The 17,569-nt window shown below is 37.1% G+C and overlaps 1 protein-coding gene across 1 annotated transcript; it reads left to right on the forward strand.

Moving 5' to 3' along the window:
* The first annotated feature begins 335 nt into the window (after positions 1 to 335).
* On the forward strand, positions 336 to 2,318 carry LOC133824637 (protein FAR1-RELATED SEQUENCE 5-like). Its single transcript, XM_062257588.1, has one exon. The coding sequence runs from the start codon at positions 336 to 338 to the stop codon at positions 2,316 to 2,318; it is 1,983 nt and encodes a 660-aa protein (XP_062113572.1).
* Positions 2,319 to 17,569: the final 15,251 nt, after the last annotated feature.

Below are 17,569 nucleotides of genomic sequence, written 5' to 3' on the forward strand. Positions count from 1 at the left end.
TAAAACATACAATAACTCTATTCATAATATATTGCCTAAAACTTGGCTTTTCTTTCCCATATTTAACTTAAATATGGACGAGGTAGGAAGTTTGCAAGAAACATCAAATTGGGAAAATATACTACAATCTTTGGGGATTGAGAAACTCGCAAATGATATTGAGACGGAGGATGTCCAGGGAAAGGTCTTGGAGTCCCTTGAAGCGTGGGAGGATTTTTATTACACATACTCTTTGTGGGTAGGCTTCAGTGTCCGCAAAGCAGATGTACGGAAAAAAAAATGGGAACATCACCATGAGAAAATGGGTATGTTCAAAAGAAGGTTTCCGCAAACACATGGAAATTGACAAGGCCGATGGGAGCAAACGAAAAACATCTATTACTAGGACTGGTTGCCAAGCTAGTTTTCGAGTCGTAATGATGGGCGATGAGGGTCCGTGGATTTGCAAGGAATTCCAACCTCTGCACAACCATGACAAGGCAACATTAGATGAGTTGCGATTTCTGAGATCAAACCGTTCCGTGTTAGAAACCCTAGTTGCTCAAGTGAGGTCAATGAACCAAGTTGGGATAAGAACTTCACACATCATCTCCCACTTGACAATGCAGTCTGGTGGGTACAAAAGGATGCCTTGCCAGCTACGAGACGTTTACCACAAGGTCGCCCATGTCAAAAGACAAGAGAAAAGATGTACAGATTCAGATGGTGCTTTGGGATATTTGGATTGTATGTCAAAGAGGGATCCAAATTTCTTCATTCAATATCAATGTGATGTGGACAACAAATTGGGGAACCTATTATGGGCGGACGGATATTCTCGACGGGATTTCATCGCATTCGGTGAGGTTATTGGATTTGACACAACATATATGACAAACAAATATAATAAACCCCTGACAATTATTTTGGGCGTCAATCATCATTTCAAGACCTGCATATTTGGAATGGAACTGCTTAACTCCGAGGATGAGCAAACTTACTTTTGGTTGCTTGAAAAATTTATTGAATGCCACAATCATGTAACACCAAAGGTTGTGATGACAGATGGAGATGGAGCTATCAAAAATGCTGTCTTGAAGTACTTCCCAAATGCAACTCATCGGTTGTGTGCGTGGCACCTGTATACCAACGCTTTAAAATTTTCAAAAGACCCCCGATTCTTACAAGGATTTCAAGATGGCATGTACAACTATTACACAATAGAGGAATTCATGCAAAAATGGGGGGAATTAATACACAATTTTGACCTCCATTCTAGCCAATGGTGCACCAACACTTATCACAGTCGTCATTCATGGGCAGAGACATACCTAAGAGGGAAATTTGTCGCCGGAATGCGGACCAACCAAAGATGTGAGTCCATGAATTCAAGTATTAAAAAATTCCTACATGCAAGTTATAGTCTCCGTGAATTCGTTACCTCGATTGACGTTGCTATGACAAAGTTGAGGCACGTCGAGAGAGAAAATGATTACAATAGTCGACACAGTAGTCCTCCAATACCAGGTCCCAAAAATGCTCTTAAGACGTACCATGAGCAGTGTGCCAAATTATACACTAGAAATATGTACTATAAAGTGGCTGATCAAATCAAAGCGGAACATGCGTACTTTGTCAACAATTGTGAAGACAACGGTGAATCATTCTCCTACAGTTTGTCAAAGTTCCAACATGAGGATAGAGTGTACAACGTTCATTACCACCCACGAGAGGAGACATTCACCTGCCACTGCTTGCTTTTTGAGACAGACGACTATCCGTGTAGACATATTTGGGCCGTAATGAAATACCGTCATATGAAGATAGTACCACAGTCTCTCCTGCTGAAACGGTGGAGTAAGAATGCAAAAGCAGACCTCCCCATCGAACTAAAGCAACACTCCACAGAAAAGCAACAGTTATTTGAAATGGCTAGGCAGGCATCCTTCGCTTTGGATACAAAATTGTTGAGCTATTACGCTTCCAAGTCTGAGCAATCTTACACCAAAGCGAAACAAGAAGTGGCAACACTAACTGCAATGTTCAAGGATGCAGTTCCATTGGAATCAAACACCGGTGACAGCGACTCGGGACGATATCAAACCTATCAAGAAAATGAAAACATTACCAGGGACCCAACACCTTGTAGAACTAAAGGATCCGCCTATGCAAGAAACAATAGGGACAATGTTACGATAGATATGTCGGATGGAGCCGTTAAAACTAAAAGGAAGTGTTCGAACTGTTATTCTGCAGACCACAATCGAAGAACATGCCCTCAGCTGGTCGTTCTACCGCTTCCTCACAGTCAACAACCCTCACCAAGTAAGAGAGCTTAGCATTCGGCTAAATTCGACGAATCTAGATGACCATCGAACTTTATGATAGAATGATAGTGCAAATTGGCTAAGTGTCTATTTTCGTAGGCTTTCTGTCCTACTTAACAATTAAAGTGTTTTGTAATGGTTTATGTGGCTGAATTAGTATAACAATTGCATTAATGTAAGTGAATTCAAATTGTAGCTAAATAGTAGATTTGTTTCAATGGTAAAAAATTATTGATTATGGCAGTTCAATCATATTTGTAATGTTTTATAAAGGTAGATTAATGATAATCAAATGACCAATCCTAAATATACGTTCCTTTTTTAGTGACGCTTCACTCTATTTGATAAAATTAGATAACAAATTGACTGTAATCGTTTCTTTTCTTTCTCTTCATTATATACCATGCGTATCACTATTATTGAAATTTCATTAATTGTACATTAAAGAGTAAATTAGTAAAAATATTCATCTTCACAATTAAAATGAAGGATTACAAAATATGACATAATTACACTTAATCATATCGTGTAGATTCGAGCCTACTATCTATACTTACGAGATTTTAATAGTAAGTAACTTTGTTAGCTTTTTTAATTGATTGCTTAAAGTATATATGCTTCTCACCAAATAGGCATAAAATCATTAAAACCATGTTTAAAGCATAATATTAATATGAATTAGGTAATTAATTAGGATAAAAAAAAACAAAAAAAAATTCATTGTTAATGCAACTCACCAAACTTGTTTATTACTATTACAAATTTACCAATATTATTCTATTAAGTAAACTAATAATATTGTTATCTTTATCGTTAATTAGGATAAAAAGAAGTGTTAATTAGTTTTGATTTTAGCAGTCCTCATTGTTTTACTAACTTTTTACTACAATATTCAATACTACGTCTTTTGATATATTAATTGATCACTACTTTGTCTGCTGGTAACATAACAAAAGGGGAAGATATATTAAATAAAACATCTTCATTACAAAAATTTATCTTACGTGCCCCATTCATAACTTTGGGCCTAATAAAAAAAAATCTCAATTTTAAAGTTTATTTCAATGTAATAGATCCTTTTCGTTTGGGCCGTGCTCATGGACTCGGACTGGCCCATCTACCTGTGTTAAACAGTATGTGTTGCGAAATCATAAACAATGTGCAAAATAGTAAGGACAATGTACTAAATGTACACTCAATGTAAAAAAACAACAAATATGTTATGAAGCTACAAATTACCAAAAGACCAAAAGTTCAAGAAGTACAATTACCAGAAAACCACCCCCAACGTGTAACTATTCACATTAAATGTTATAAAACCAGTTATCTCTGGTGGCTTGCACAGTTGCATTAACTGTGCGATGGGACAAACTACACTATTTAGCCTCACTTTTTATCAGAAATAGTGTTACAATGTCAGTCCAATAGTAGTACAAATTGGGGCCTCCTTTGACTATTTTCTGACTGAACCGTTCCGTGAACGGAATATAATCTAAGGCCATATATATATGTATATATATATAGATATAGCACACTAGAAGAAGAAAAAACACAAATTGATTTGTATTACTTTTTTGTAGTGTAATTCGTCCATCTAGGAGAGCTATTTATATAAAGCTATTGACTCACCACTAACACTAGAAATTTTCTAGTCGAAAATAGGTCCGCTGCTACATCATATCTGAGTCTGACCCCTAAGAGCTTAACTTGCACTACATCCATTATCTCCTAGGATTACTAAAACACTACACCACTACACCTAAAGACTCGGTCAAATAGCCACATAATGAAAAACATAACCATTATTACATTTTTCCAACATTCCTCTCTTAAATTGATGTGTTTGCAAACACTCAGTTTATTAATATATTAATATTTATTTTAACTAATATAAAATTCTTCAAATAAAAACTAAATAGTTAATTAATTAAAAATTAATCAATTGCCCATAATTATAACATAATTATTTATTTTCCTTATAAAATTAATTCATTTGCAATTTAATAATTTCTCTATTAATCTTCCTAATGATATCCAAACATGATTATTAATTAAATTCTTTAATTCAATAATTTTATTTATTAATTCTGTGATTATTCCACTATAAATATGGAATTAATCATGGAATTGCACTCTAAGTATTTATAGAATTATATTTACAAAGTTTTCTCTTATAGTCTATTGATGTAATCAATAAATGTAGTTATGTCCTCCATTTATTGGTTCGCTAATTAGAGCTAATCAAAATTACCGTTTTACCTTTCTAATTACCTCGTGTTCCTTAAGTACCATCAATTCACTAGCGAATAATTAATCTATAATCAAATTATAGATTTTAGCTCAATAACTATTCAATGCTAGAATTAACCCTTAAGAGAACCAATATTCGATTTGTTAGGAAAGCATGGATTCCATTATTGTAAAATCATGTTCCCAGCCATTCATGATATTGAATCTCTAAAACAAAAGTCACTAGCCTCGGTAGATTAAGAGGCCTTAACGAATGAATCAAAAGATCCAATAAACATAAACACGAGTTCATGAATACTCAGGATTTAGACTGATCTACAAATGATCATCTATTATGATATGAATTAAATCTTTATGGCAAACGGTAAGTTTATGAAGATAATTAATTCATATCGATCCTATCATATATAATCACTATTATATACAACACATTTACCAAGATGTCTATCTACATTAGTAATCTGAATCTAGATTACTCGTATCTCATATGTTTAGTAAATTGTACTAGAAACCATTCATTAAAGATGCATTACTTTCATACGTTGTTGACTATTTTATTCATTATATACAATCTTAATTTTCTCGTACTAATACAAGATCATATTCACATAAATGAATATAGAATTTTCTGATATTTATACAAATTGTTCAAACAATAATTATAACATTCTAATATAATAAAATTGTACTTTTATTTAAATCAATAAAATATCTTTTCACATGCTTTTAGAGCATAAACCCTAACATGATCTTCACTTCTACAATGAATAAGATCAATAACTCCTTTCTTTGTGAGATCTCTTAAGAAATGAAACTTCACATCTATGTGCTTGCTTCTTCCATGCAAAACAGGATTTTTGGAGAGCTTTATTGCTAAACTATTGTCACAATAAATTGTAGTAGCTTTTTCTTGCTTGTAGTGTAGTTCTTCAAGTATATTTCTCAACCAGATAGCTTGAGAAGCACAAGTTGTTGCAACAACAAACTCTACTTCAATTGTTGATAAAGTAACAATTGGTTGCTTCTTTGAGGACCGTGAAACAGCTCCTGAGCCCATCATAAAAACATATCCAGATGTGCTTATCTATCATCTAGATCTCCAACATAATTGTTGTCTGTAAAAACCAACTAAATCTTTCTTTTCTCCCTTCTGGTAGAACAGCCCAAAATTAGTTGTACCTCACAAGTACCGAAAAAATCTCTTAGCAGCAAGTAGATGCATCTCTCTTGGACATTCCATATACTTGCTAATGAGAGTTACAACATGCATTATAATTGGCCTTGCGGCTGTCAAATACATTAAGCTTCCAACGATTTTCTTATATAGAGTGTTGTCAACCTTCTTTCCTTCAGGATCTTTGATAAGCGTTAAACCAATTTCAATTGGTGTGCCCACAGAATTGCAATTCTTAATTTGGGACCTGTCTAAGATTTCTTGAACATATTTCTTTTGAGAAATAAAAATACCAGCATCAGATTGCACTACTTCTATGCCAAGAAAGTAATGAATTAACCCAAGACCAGACATATCAAATTCAGCCATCATGGAATGCTTGAATTTTTCAAACATGGCACTATTATTTCCAGAATAAATCAAATCATCTACATATAAACAAATAATGAGTATTTTACCTCCATCTTCAAATTTAATTAAAAATGTATGTTCATATGGACATTTCTGAAAACCTTCTTCTAAAAAATATGCTTCAATACGACTATACCAAGCCCGTGGAGGTTGTTTTAGTCCATAGAGAGCCTTTTTTAATTTATACACTTTATGCTCATTTCCAATCTTAATATAATCAGGAGGTTGATCAATAAATACATGTTCTTCCAAGTCTCCATGTAAGAATGTTGATTTTACATCCAATTGGAAGATAGGCCATGAGTTTTGGGCTGCTAATGCGATTACCAATCGAATTGTATCATGCCTCGCTACTAGAGCAAAAACTTCTTTGTAGTCACACCAAAATCTTGCTTATAGCCTTTAGCCACCAAGCGTGCCTTATATTTGTCAACTTCATCATTTTCCTTCAACTTCGTCTTGTACACCCACTTCACACCAATACTCTTTTTCCCTTTTGGAAGCTTCGTCAATTCCCAGTATTGTTTCTTTCAATTGCTGCAATTTCAGCGTCAATTTCCTTTAAACAATTTGGTTATTTGAAAACATCTTCATAGGCTACGGGGTCACAATCTGAAAATAAAGCAAAATGGGTGAGTGGGTCTTCTTCAGAATCATCAGAATCAGATACCTCAGAATCCATCATCCATGCAAGCATTTTCCTCAGCCGATGAGGCCTGTGTTCAGTAGATGCTTCATTTGTAGGTGGATTTTTAGTGATTGTTGTTGGTTGTTGGATTGTCTCTATAGGTTGTTGCATTTTCTCTTCATCACCGACAAAATCTGTTGGAATTTGTTGTTGAACAATGTTCTCGTTCCATGCCCAAGTTCTTTCTTCATCAAAAATAGCATCACGGCTAATAATGATTTTCTTGGTTATAGGATTGTATAGCTTATAAGCTTTTGATTGATTACTAACACCAAGAAAAATTCATTTTTCTCCTTTGTCGTCCAACTTCTTCCTCTTCTCATTTGGAATATGGGCATAAGCAATACACCCAAAAATTCTGAAATGATCTACTAATGGCCTTTGCCCTCTCCAGGCTTCTTCAGGTGTCATATTTTGAACAACAAGAGTGGGACATCTATTCAAAATATGTGTTGAGATTGGTTAAATATAATGGTTAAGATGTTTACACATTGAGGTACAAAACACTTAACGATTTTCACTTAAGGAGAAGTGAAAATATGAGATTGTGTAGAATGCATCTAAAAGTTACTTTTATGGGTCTAAAGTGATACAATGAGGTATCCAACACATTCCCAAAAAGTTTGGGAGCATTTGGAGGTGTTTTGAGACAAGTCTTAGAGTATCGAATCAGATGCATCGGCGATGTGTCGCCTAGGGCTTCAAAACCCTAGCTGAGATAGACCAGGTAATGCATCGCCTGGTGCCAAGCGACGCGTTGCCTGGGCTGTTATGGGTGTCCATACATTTTATGTAAAATGCTCCAAATGATGTGTTTTAGGTGCTTTAATCCTATTGGTTAGACAAATGATGATGCCTACACTATAAATATGGGTTATTAGAGTTGTAAAGTCTTGATCGCACTTTCTAACTCTCTCTCTCTCTCTCTAGCTTTAAAAGTTCAAAGTTTTCTCTAAGAAACTCATCATGCTTTGCTTGACTTGCATAAGTTTTAAGGCTTGTAAATCTCAAGTCTCATTCTATTTAGTTGAAGCTTTAAACAATAAGGGAAGACTTGGAATAGAGATTTTGGACAACAATATTCTTATAGTGTATAAGCCTTAGAAGTTCCCCAAGTTTGAAGATTCAAGTAGCTCTAAATCAAAGATTGTATCTATCTAACCCTAACTTTCTTTTGTGTTACTCTATTATGTTTTAATTGTTAGTATTGATGATTAAATATTTCTAAGTTCATCTTATCATCATTAAATCATTTAGCATTTTATATTAAAGATTAACACTCATATCATGAACATGTTTATTTGATTATCAAGAATTGCATTCATACTTTGAATTTGGATCATGATTAACATCTAGGGTTTGGAATATTTCACTATTCCCATTATTCATTGTTGATTTGCAAAGTATAAAGTCATATATTCCCAATAATCAAAATCTCTAATTCTAACTAATTTTATTTTTGTGTTTTGCATAATCAGCAATGAGGGAAATTGGTTCATCTTCTACAACCTTCAAATCCTTGTTTCAAGAGTTGGTTTTTGTTGAACACATAACCATGAAAGATAGAAAAAAAATGTTCTATTTGGAAATGCTCTACATGAATGTGGATATGGATTCAAAGTATTCATCAACAAAGGATGAGACAGCTCAATGGGATTAAATATTTAAGGAGATTGGTATCATCAAATTCTTTATTTCTAAATGTGTAGATTTCAAGAATTTGAATGAAATGTGTTTTCTGCCATATCTTTGTGAGTTTGAGCTTATTGCTAATATTAAGAGTACAATGTGAATGTTAATGAACAATTCAAGGGTGATTGTTATACTTGTTTCGTTTGGAGAGTTATTGATCATCATGTGAAATATGGTAATTATAAAATTAACCATAATAAGATTAGGGTTAAGGCAATTGATGTTGAGATCATTGCACTTCTAAATAAATTTAATTTGGACACTTTAATTGATGATGATATCTTTGTGACTTTGATTAAATTTAATGCATTTAATGAGAAATTTATTGTAACCCTAATTGAGAATAATGCATTCGATGAAGAATGCATGATAACCCTAAAGAGAATTTACATAATTCATGCATGTAGTGATGAGAATAATGCAACCTTAAGAAAAGGTGAACATGTCAATGCAATTGATGATGAGATCATTGTAAAAGAAAGTGAAGATACTAAGGTCAATGCATTTGATGTTGAGATCATTGCAAACCTAAGTAAAGATACCAATGACAATGCATTTGATGTTGAGATCATGGCAACCTTGAGTGAAGTTAATGCAACCCAAGTAAAGGTGCAAGGATGTTGGTATGATACTTGTGCCACCATTCATGCAACCTATGATAAAACTCTTTTCAAAACATTTGAAAGTGCAAAGGTGGGACTTGAATTCTAAATGGGAAATGAAAAGAGATCCAAGGTACTTGGAGAGGGATGCATTGATGTGTTCTTCACTAATGGAAAGAAAGTGAATCTAGCTAATGTTTTCTATGTTCCCAATATGACTAGAAACATTGTGGGTGGAAGTCTATTGAGTAAATTCGATATCAAAATAGAGTTTGAATTTGATAAACTCAATTTGACTAAATTAGGCACTTTTGTGGGAAATGGTTATACATGTGATGGAATGATCAAACAATGTATTCTTGATAGTGACAATAATTATAACACCTTACTTCCTTAGAGTCGTTACTATGTGAGTTAAAAAGGTGTCATTAGCTCGATAATCGAGGTTTTAGGTTAAAAGTGTGACTAAACGAAAATAAAACTCGTTTACTCACATTAATTATAAAAACATGGACATTCATTGAAATCATAAAAAGTTACACAGTTGGGATCCCAAAATACTGTTTAGAAAATATATTACAACTCAAAAATATAATTACGGTCGACCTAAGCGAAAAAGCAGTTCATTACAGTAGTTTTCCAAAAATAACCTTGGTCATGGCAGCCAGGTAGGCCAGACATGTACCCGTCGCTCCACGCTTTCCGTACTCATGGTTGGTCGACTTTTCCTTTGCCCTTACCTACACCATAGAGCACTCGTGAGCCGAAACCCAGCAAGAAAACTCAACATATAACATATAAAAAAACAATCCACAATATACAGCAAAACAGCCAACATGCTAAACTCATAGCGACCTACGCTGTCCCAGGTGCTTTACCAGGCCCTGGGTTCACAGTCTTCATCAAGCGGGTTGATTCATCACCCTAGGAGGGTCTCGCTCTAGCATCTTGCACTCAACGTGCCCAATGCCGATCCCGGCCCCTTACCGTTCTCAGCCTTCGTCGTTCACTCACAAACATGCATAACATAGCATAATAATCACAGATGATAACCACGCATATATTAAGCATAAACAATATGGGTGCGTTATGAAATGCAAACAATAGAGTCATGCCCTGCTCTACGGGTACAAAAAATTTCTTACCTGTGTCCCAAGCTGATAAGTCAATGCGATCCTGAGCGCAGTCCCCTAATCTGAGCTTCGTTGAATACCTAGTCACAACACATTCATAATAACCATCCATCAAGTTGTAAACCAATAAATAACTTCATAATATTAATCTAGCCTTCAGGACCTTGGATTCCACTAAACTGGGTAGTAGAATCCTTCCCGTGCCTTAACATTCAAATTCCCGAGCTTAAAACCTCAATTTCCCTTTTCTTTCCATTTTGGGTCGCGGTGCGCCTACAGGTCAGAAAGAAAAACTATCTCTGCTGAAGGACACGAGCCGCAATGCACCTCGCCTACTCTGCGATGCCTGGGCAAACTCAGAGGCTTCTCCAGCCTCTTCGAACACGCGGGCCGCGGCGCCTGAAGAACAGGGTCGCGGCCCGAGCCCCCAAACCCAGAAATTCCATCATTTTCCTGTGTTTTTCTCCGAGCCTAAACCACTAATTCACACCCCAAATATCAATTAAACCTAGAATTGAGCCTAGACTTCCTTTCTACACAACTTAGGCTTCATAACAATCTCAGAAACAATTCGTATACTCACCAAAACTTAAAACCAAACTGAAATCCACCTCCCATGCAAACTTAAGGTTCTAGAAAAATTTAACAGAAACAAACCAACATTAATACTTACCTCTATGATATCTCCAACCTTGAGTTGATTTCCTAAGCACAGCAAGCTTTCAACCCTTCAATTTCTTAGTTTAGAATCCTCAAAGTTCTTCAAGCCTTCAAACACCAAAAGAGGGAGAGATAACTGAAGGATAGAGAGAGACTTGGAGCTAAAGTTCTATTTTTTTTTTTTACTTAATTCTAGTGTTTTATCAAAGCCACTAAGCTGCCTAAGTCTATTCTAGCTACCCCATGACCAAAATGCCCTTATATCCATCTGTTTACCCTAAAAACGGTTGTTGATGATGTGGCAGGGATTTATCACACGTGGTTGACACGTGGCAGAAGTGCTGCTCGGCTATCGACTAGAAGCACATCACTTCGTCAGGCTTAATTATAAGATACGACCAGTCTGGTCGTATAGTTTGTTTTATTTACTTCTAAAATTGCAATCTTATAATAATTACATTGAATATTTCCTCATTATGACCTTGATACGCGGTTATTAAGGAAAGATATGGCCCGTTGGCCCATGTAACCCTCATTGAGCCTATAAATATACATGAAATAGCTCAAGGAAATGACTTTTTGAACCCTGAATTTCTTTGTTAAGATAGAGAGAGAAAGAGAGCTATAGTGCAATTATCCATCGTTTCATTGTATTTCTTTTAAGGTTTGTGAAACTCAAGAACCCTAGTTCTTTGATCACAACTTTGAGATTCAATATCAATAATAGCACTAAGTGGACGTAGGTCATTACCATTCTTTGGGGCCGAACCACTATAAATCCTTGGTGTTTTCTTCTTTTCCATTGGATTATATTCTTAATTGTCGTTTTATCTTCTGTCGTACATTTGACTCCGTGTCGTTGGCCAAATCATGGGTCAACACCATCCTCAATCCTTTAATGCCACCAAGGGCAATCCCCTCAATTGCCACATCCCGCTAAATCCTCAAGTGTTCCTATAAATCCCCATTTAATTTCGACATACCCAAATAATTGCTAAATCACTACCCGTTACCTGGTAATTCCCGAACATATACTATATTCCCAAAATACCCTTAGGCTCCTCCTAAGTCGGGTATTCGACCCCGTTGTGACTATTTAACTACTCCGCTCCCTAAGACCGTCTCAGATCGCACATCACAAATATATCACCACTCACTCATGATATCAATCACAATATACACATATATCACATTTATGCCTTCAACAGGCTAAAATTACAAATATGCCTCCAATAACTAGATGGGGTCCACATGCATATTTAGTTCACCTAAACATGCATTTCTAATGACATAATCATTAAATTCACATATCAGCATAATTAAATCAATTATTGCCCTCCCGGCACGCTAATCAATGCCCTAATACTTATTAGCAAATTTCGAACCCTACAACTATCCCTTCCTTACAGAAATTCCGTCCTCAAAATTTACCTGAATAACTCGGGATACCTATCCTGCATATCAGTCTTAAGCTCCCAATCCGCCTCTTCCACTTTGTTGTTCCTCCACAACACTTTCACTAAGATACTGGTCTTGCTCCGCAAGACTTTATCTTTTTGGTCTAGAATCTGAATCGACTTCTCTTCATATGATAAATCTTGATCCAGCTCCAGGTTCTCATAACTCAGAATGTGCCTAGAATCTAACACATACTTCCAGAGCATGGATACGTGAAACACATTGCGAACCCCCGATAGAGCTGGAGGCATCGTCAATCTGTAGGCTACCTCTCCAACCCGCTCCAGAATCACAAAGGGGCCAACAAACCTAGGCTCAACTTGCCCCTTACTCTAAACTGTTTCACCCCTCTCAAGGGAGAAACTCTAAGAAACACGTGATCACCGACCCGAAATTCTACTCTCCTGTGTCTCAAGTCTGAGTAACTCTTCTACCGACTCTGGGAGGCGAGCATTCACGCTCTAATTTTCTCAATTGCCTCATTGGTCCCCTGAACAACCTCAGGACCTAAATACCTCCTCTCACCCGTCTCTTCCCAATGGATGGGTATTCTGCACTTCCTTCCATATAACATCTCATATGGAGCCACTCCGATAGTCCCCGGATAACTGTTATTGTATGAAAACTCAATAAAAAGGAGATACTTACTCCAAGATCCCCCAAAATCTAGTACGCAGGCTCGCAACATATCCTCCAGTATCTTAATCATCCTCTCATACTGTCCATCCATCTGAGAGTGATATGCGGTACTAAACCGCAACTGTGTACCCATAGCCTTCTATAGGCTCTCCCAAAACTTGGAGGTGAAGGTGGGGTCCCTGTCGGATACTATCGACCTCGAAGCCCCATGTAGTCGCACAATTTCCTTCACATACAGTTCAGAATACTACTCCACCGTATAAGTTGTCCTAACAAGAAAAAAGTGGGCTGACTTGGTGTACCTAACCACAATCATCCACACTGAATCATGTTGTCACACAGTCTTCGATAATCCAACCACGCAGTCCATGGTGATATCCTCTCATTTCCACTCTGAAATCCCTAGAGGCTGCAAGAACCCTACTGGCCTCTGATGTTTAGCCTTTATCTGCTGACAAGTCAAACAATTGGCCACACAATCCACAACATCTCTCTTCATTCCCAGCCACCAATATAAAGCTCTCAAATCTTGGTACATCTTTGTCGTATTCAGATGCAAGGAATAGGGAGTGGTATGAGACTCGTCTAAAATCTCTTGCCGGATACCAAAGTTCATCGGAACGCAAATCTGACCTTTGTACCTTAATAAACTCATCTTCAAAATAAAGTCCTTAGCCGCTCCAGCTAAGATGCCCTCTGTGTGTTCCCTCAACTGGGGATCCTACCCTTGTGCTTCCTTGATCCTCTCAAGGAGCGTAGACTGAAGAGTGATGTTGGCTAGCTGTCCAACTACCAACTCAATACTAGCTCTAGTCATCTCTTTAACTAACCCATCTGATATCTGCCTTGGACTGTATAATTGTCCTGGGCCTTTCTGACTCAATGCGTCGGCCACCACATTGGCCTTCCCAGGATGGTATAGAATGTCACAGTCATAATCCTTTACCAATTCCAGCCAACGCCTCTGGCATATATTAAGATTCTTCTGATTAAATAAATACTTCAAACTCTTATGGTCGGTGTATATTTCACACTTCTCGCCATACAGATAATGTCTCCAATCCTTTAATGCAAATATCACCACTGCAAATTCCAGATCATGTGTGGGATACCTCTGCTCATACTCCTTCAGTTGTCTCGATGCGTAGGCTATTATCTTTCCAGCTTGCATCAGTACACACCCCAAACCCTGTCTGGAAGAATCATAGCAGACTACAAACTTTTCATTGTCTAATGGCAGACTCAATACTGGAGCGGTGATCAGTCGCCGCTTCAAATCCTTAAAATTGTTCTCACACCTATTTTTCCACACATACTTAGTCTTCTTACGCGTCAGTTCGGTCAATGGTGTGGCTATTCTGGAGAATCCCTCAACGAACCGCCAATAGTACCCTGCCAATCCCAAAAAGATCTTAACCTCTGGTACATTGCTCGGTATGGGCCAATCTCTCACTGCCTCAATCTTACTTGGGTCCACCAGAATCCCATCCTTACTGAAAATATGACCCATAAATGTTACTTGAGGCAGCCAAAACTCAAACTTGCTGAACTTAGCATATAACCTATGCTCTCTCAACTGCTGTAGTACAAAGCGAAGATGCTGCTCATGCTCTACCTCTGACTGAGAGTACACTAGTATGCCATCAATGAATACGATCACAAACTTGTCCAAATAATCCCTAAATATCCTATTCATCATATCCATGAAGGTTGCTGAGGCATTGGTTAATCCAAAGGACATAACCAGGAATTCATAGTGTCCATACCTCGTGCGGAATGCGATCTTTGGTATGTCCTCCCCTTTAATCCTTAACTGGTGGTAGCCTAATCAAAAATCGATCTTGGAGAACATTGTCTTCCCCTATAGTTGGTCAAACAAGTCGTCGATCTTAGGCAGTGGGTACTTGTTCTTAATGGTCAACTTGTTCAACTCTCTGTAGTCAATACACATCCTTAAGGATCCATCCTTCTTCTTGATGAACAACATTGGAGTACCCCATGGCGAAAAGCTCGGTCTAATGAATCACAAATCTAGTAACTCCTGCAACTGAATCTTCAATTCCTTAAACTTTTTCAGAGCCATTTGATAAGGTGTTCTAGATACTGGCTCACCAATTCTATGATGAACTCGATCTCTCGATGTGGTGGCAACCCTAGAAAGTCTGCTGGGAACACATCAAGAAACTCGCATACTAATCTGGTCTCATCTGGTCCAACCGAAACAACTCTAGAAGTATCCACAATGATCGCTAGGAATCCTATGCAACCCTCTTGCATTAGGTCTCTAGTCTTCAGTGCTGAAATCACAGGTACTCGCGGTCCACTCACTGTCCCCATGAATACAAATGGTACCTCCCCTTTTGGTTCAAAGGTCCCCATCCTACACTTGTAGTCAATCATCGCGTACAAACCTTCAAAGCTAGATGAGTAGGTAAATGGTTTAAACAAAAGGAATGAATCGATTATTTAGACACGTATGCACCGGTTGCTAGGACAACCACAATAAGAGTTTTTTCTCCTTAGCATCAATATATAACCTTTATGTTCATCAAATGGATGTCCAAATGGCATTCCTAAATGGAGATATCAATGAGGAGATTTATATGGAACAACCAGAGGGTTTTGTTCTAAGGAGAAATAAACGTAAAGTGTGTAATCTTGTTAAATCATTATATGGTTTAAAACAAGCACTGAACAATGGCATGAACAGTTTGATAAAACTATTGTTTCGGATGGGTTTAGACACAATAATGTGTACAAGTGCTTATAATCTAAGAATTATCATGGCTATGTCATCTTGGTGTGTCTATATATTGATGATTGTTGATTTTGAGTAATGAGATGAAAGGCATAATATAATTGAAGAGGTTTCCATCTTCCACTTTCTAGATGAATGACCTTTGAGAGGTTGATAGCTTATTTGGTATAAAAGTGAGAAGAAATAGTGGGGGTTATGCCTTAATTCAAGCTCACTTTGTTGAGAAAGTGCTTGAAAAGTTTAGTCATCTCAAAATCAAATAGGTTACACCATTTGATTCAAGCATAAAGCTTGAAAAGAGCAATGGTAGAGCGGTTAGTAAACTAAGTAGGTTTACTAACAATCCAAATATGGAACATTGAAATGTGAGTGAGAGAGTTCTAGGGTACCTTAAAAGGACCAAGCAGCTAGGCCTCCAATATTCAAAGTTCCTGAAGATACTTGAAGGATATTTCGATGCGAGTTAGATATCAAGTGTAGGATATAATCTCTCCACAAGTGGTCAGGTATTTATGCTCAAAAGAGGAGCGATTTCTTAGGGCCCAAAGAAACAAACATATATTACACTCAACCATAGAGAATGAGTTTATAGCTCTAGCAGCAAATGGAAAAAAGGCCAAGTGGCTTAGGGATTTCATGAGGAATATCCCAATGGTGATAAACAAGCCACATTAGCTATAGCTTATAATGACATGAGAAGTCTATACATATAAGTCTAAGACATGAATATGTGAGACAATTTATTCGAGAAGGAATCATATCAATCTCATATGTTAAGACAAGTGAGAACTTAGCGGATCCATTAACAAAACCTCTTGCGAAGAGGTTAGTAAGTTCCACTTCAAAAGGGATAGGACTAAAACTGCTAGAATAATATATTCACCAATGATGGCAACCCAAGTCCAAACTTGTGAACATCAAGGGAAAAAGTTCAATGGGTAAGAATAAGTTATTAGGTGAATAGTTTTAACACTAACAAAGTCATGAGTTCCATCCAAGGATGGTTAGTGTTGGTTGCTACCAATTGACAGTTAAACCTGGGGATTTTAATGAAGTTTAGTTGTATGCAACAAGCATCTCTAAAGGTAGCAAAGATGTTGTAAGAACTTCACTTATGTGAACTTAGAGGTGGTGCCGCCTCTCATGGGAGTTGGAATTTCTCCTCGGAAAGTTCATGAAATGGATGAGCACAAAGTCATATGAGTGCTGATTAGTTATTGAAAATTCCATTTTATTGATATTAAATGTTAAAATAAATTAAGTTTAAATTAGTATTGTCATTGTACGCCCTAAATATCCACGAGTTATTAGCGAGCTGGAAAAGAGCATAATTCTATCCGCCACGTGGAAGCCACCTACCCGGAGCTGCTGTTACGAGTCTCCACCTCTTTAGCCCGAGCTAGTCAAAGGGTTAGTAAGAATACTCAAAGGCATCGGGTATTCAGCAGTGTGGATACCACGAGCTGGAACCACATCAAGCTTGAGGTGCGGCATAGAACTGACACCCCCGACCATTTATGAAGTCAACCATGCAATGTAAACGTGTGCATATCAGACATCACATGTCTACTCCATTCCTGAAATCTCGGACACGCAGCATAAACGTGCGTGTTCAAGCACCCCACGACTGGCTTGGGCCATGCGGCCCATTATCCCCCTTACCCATTGATTAGACAACACTTCATTGTCAGGTTTTAGGAATTAATCATAAGTGTCACAGAAGTGACACGATGGGTATGAAGGTCACGGGATGACCCCCTTTACCAACACCCAGATATCCTCTCCCTATAAATATGGA

This window comes from Humulus lupulus, chromosome 3 (genome assembly GCF_963169125.1).
Source record: "Humulus lupulus chromosome 3, drHumLupu1.1, whole genome shotgun sequence".
NCBI lineage: Eukaryota > Viridiplantae > Streptophyta > Magnoliopsida > Rosales > Cannabaceae > Humulus > Humulus lupulus.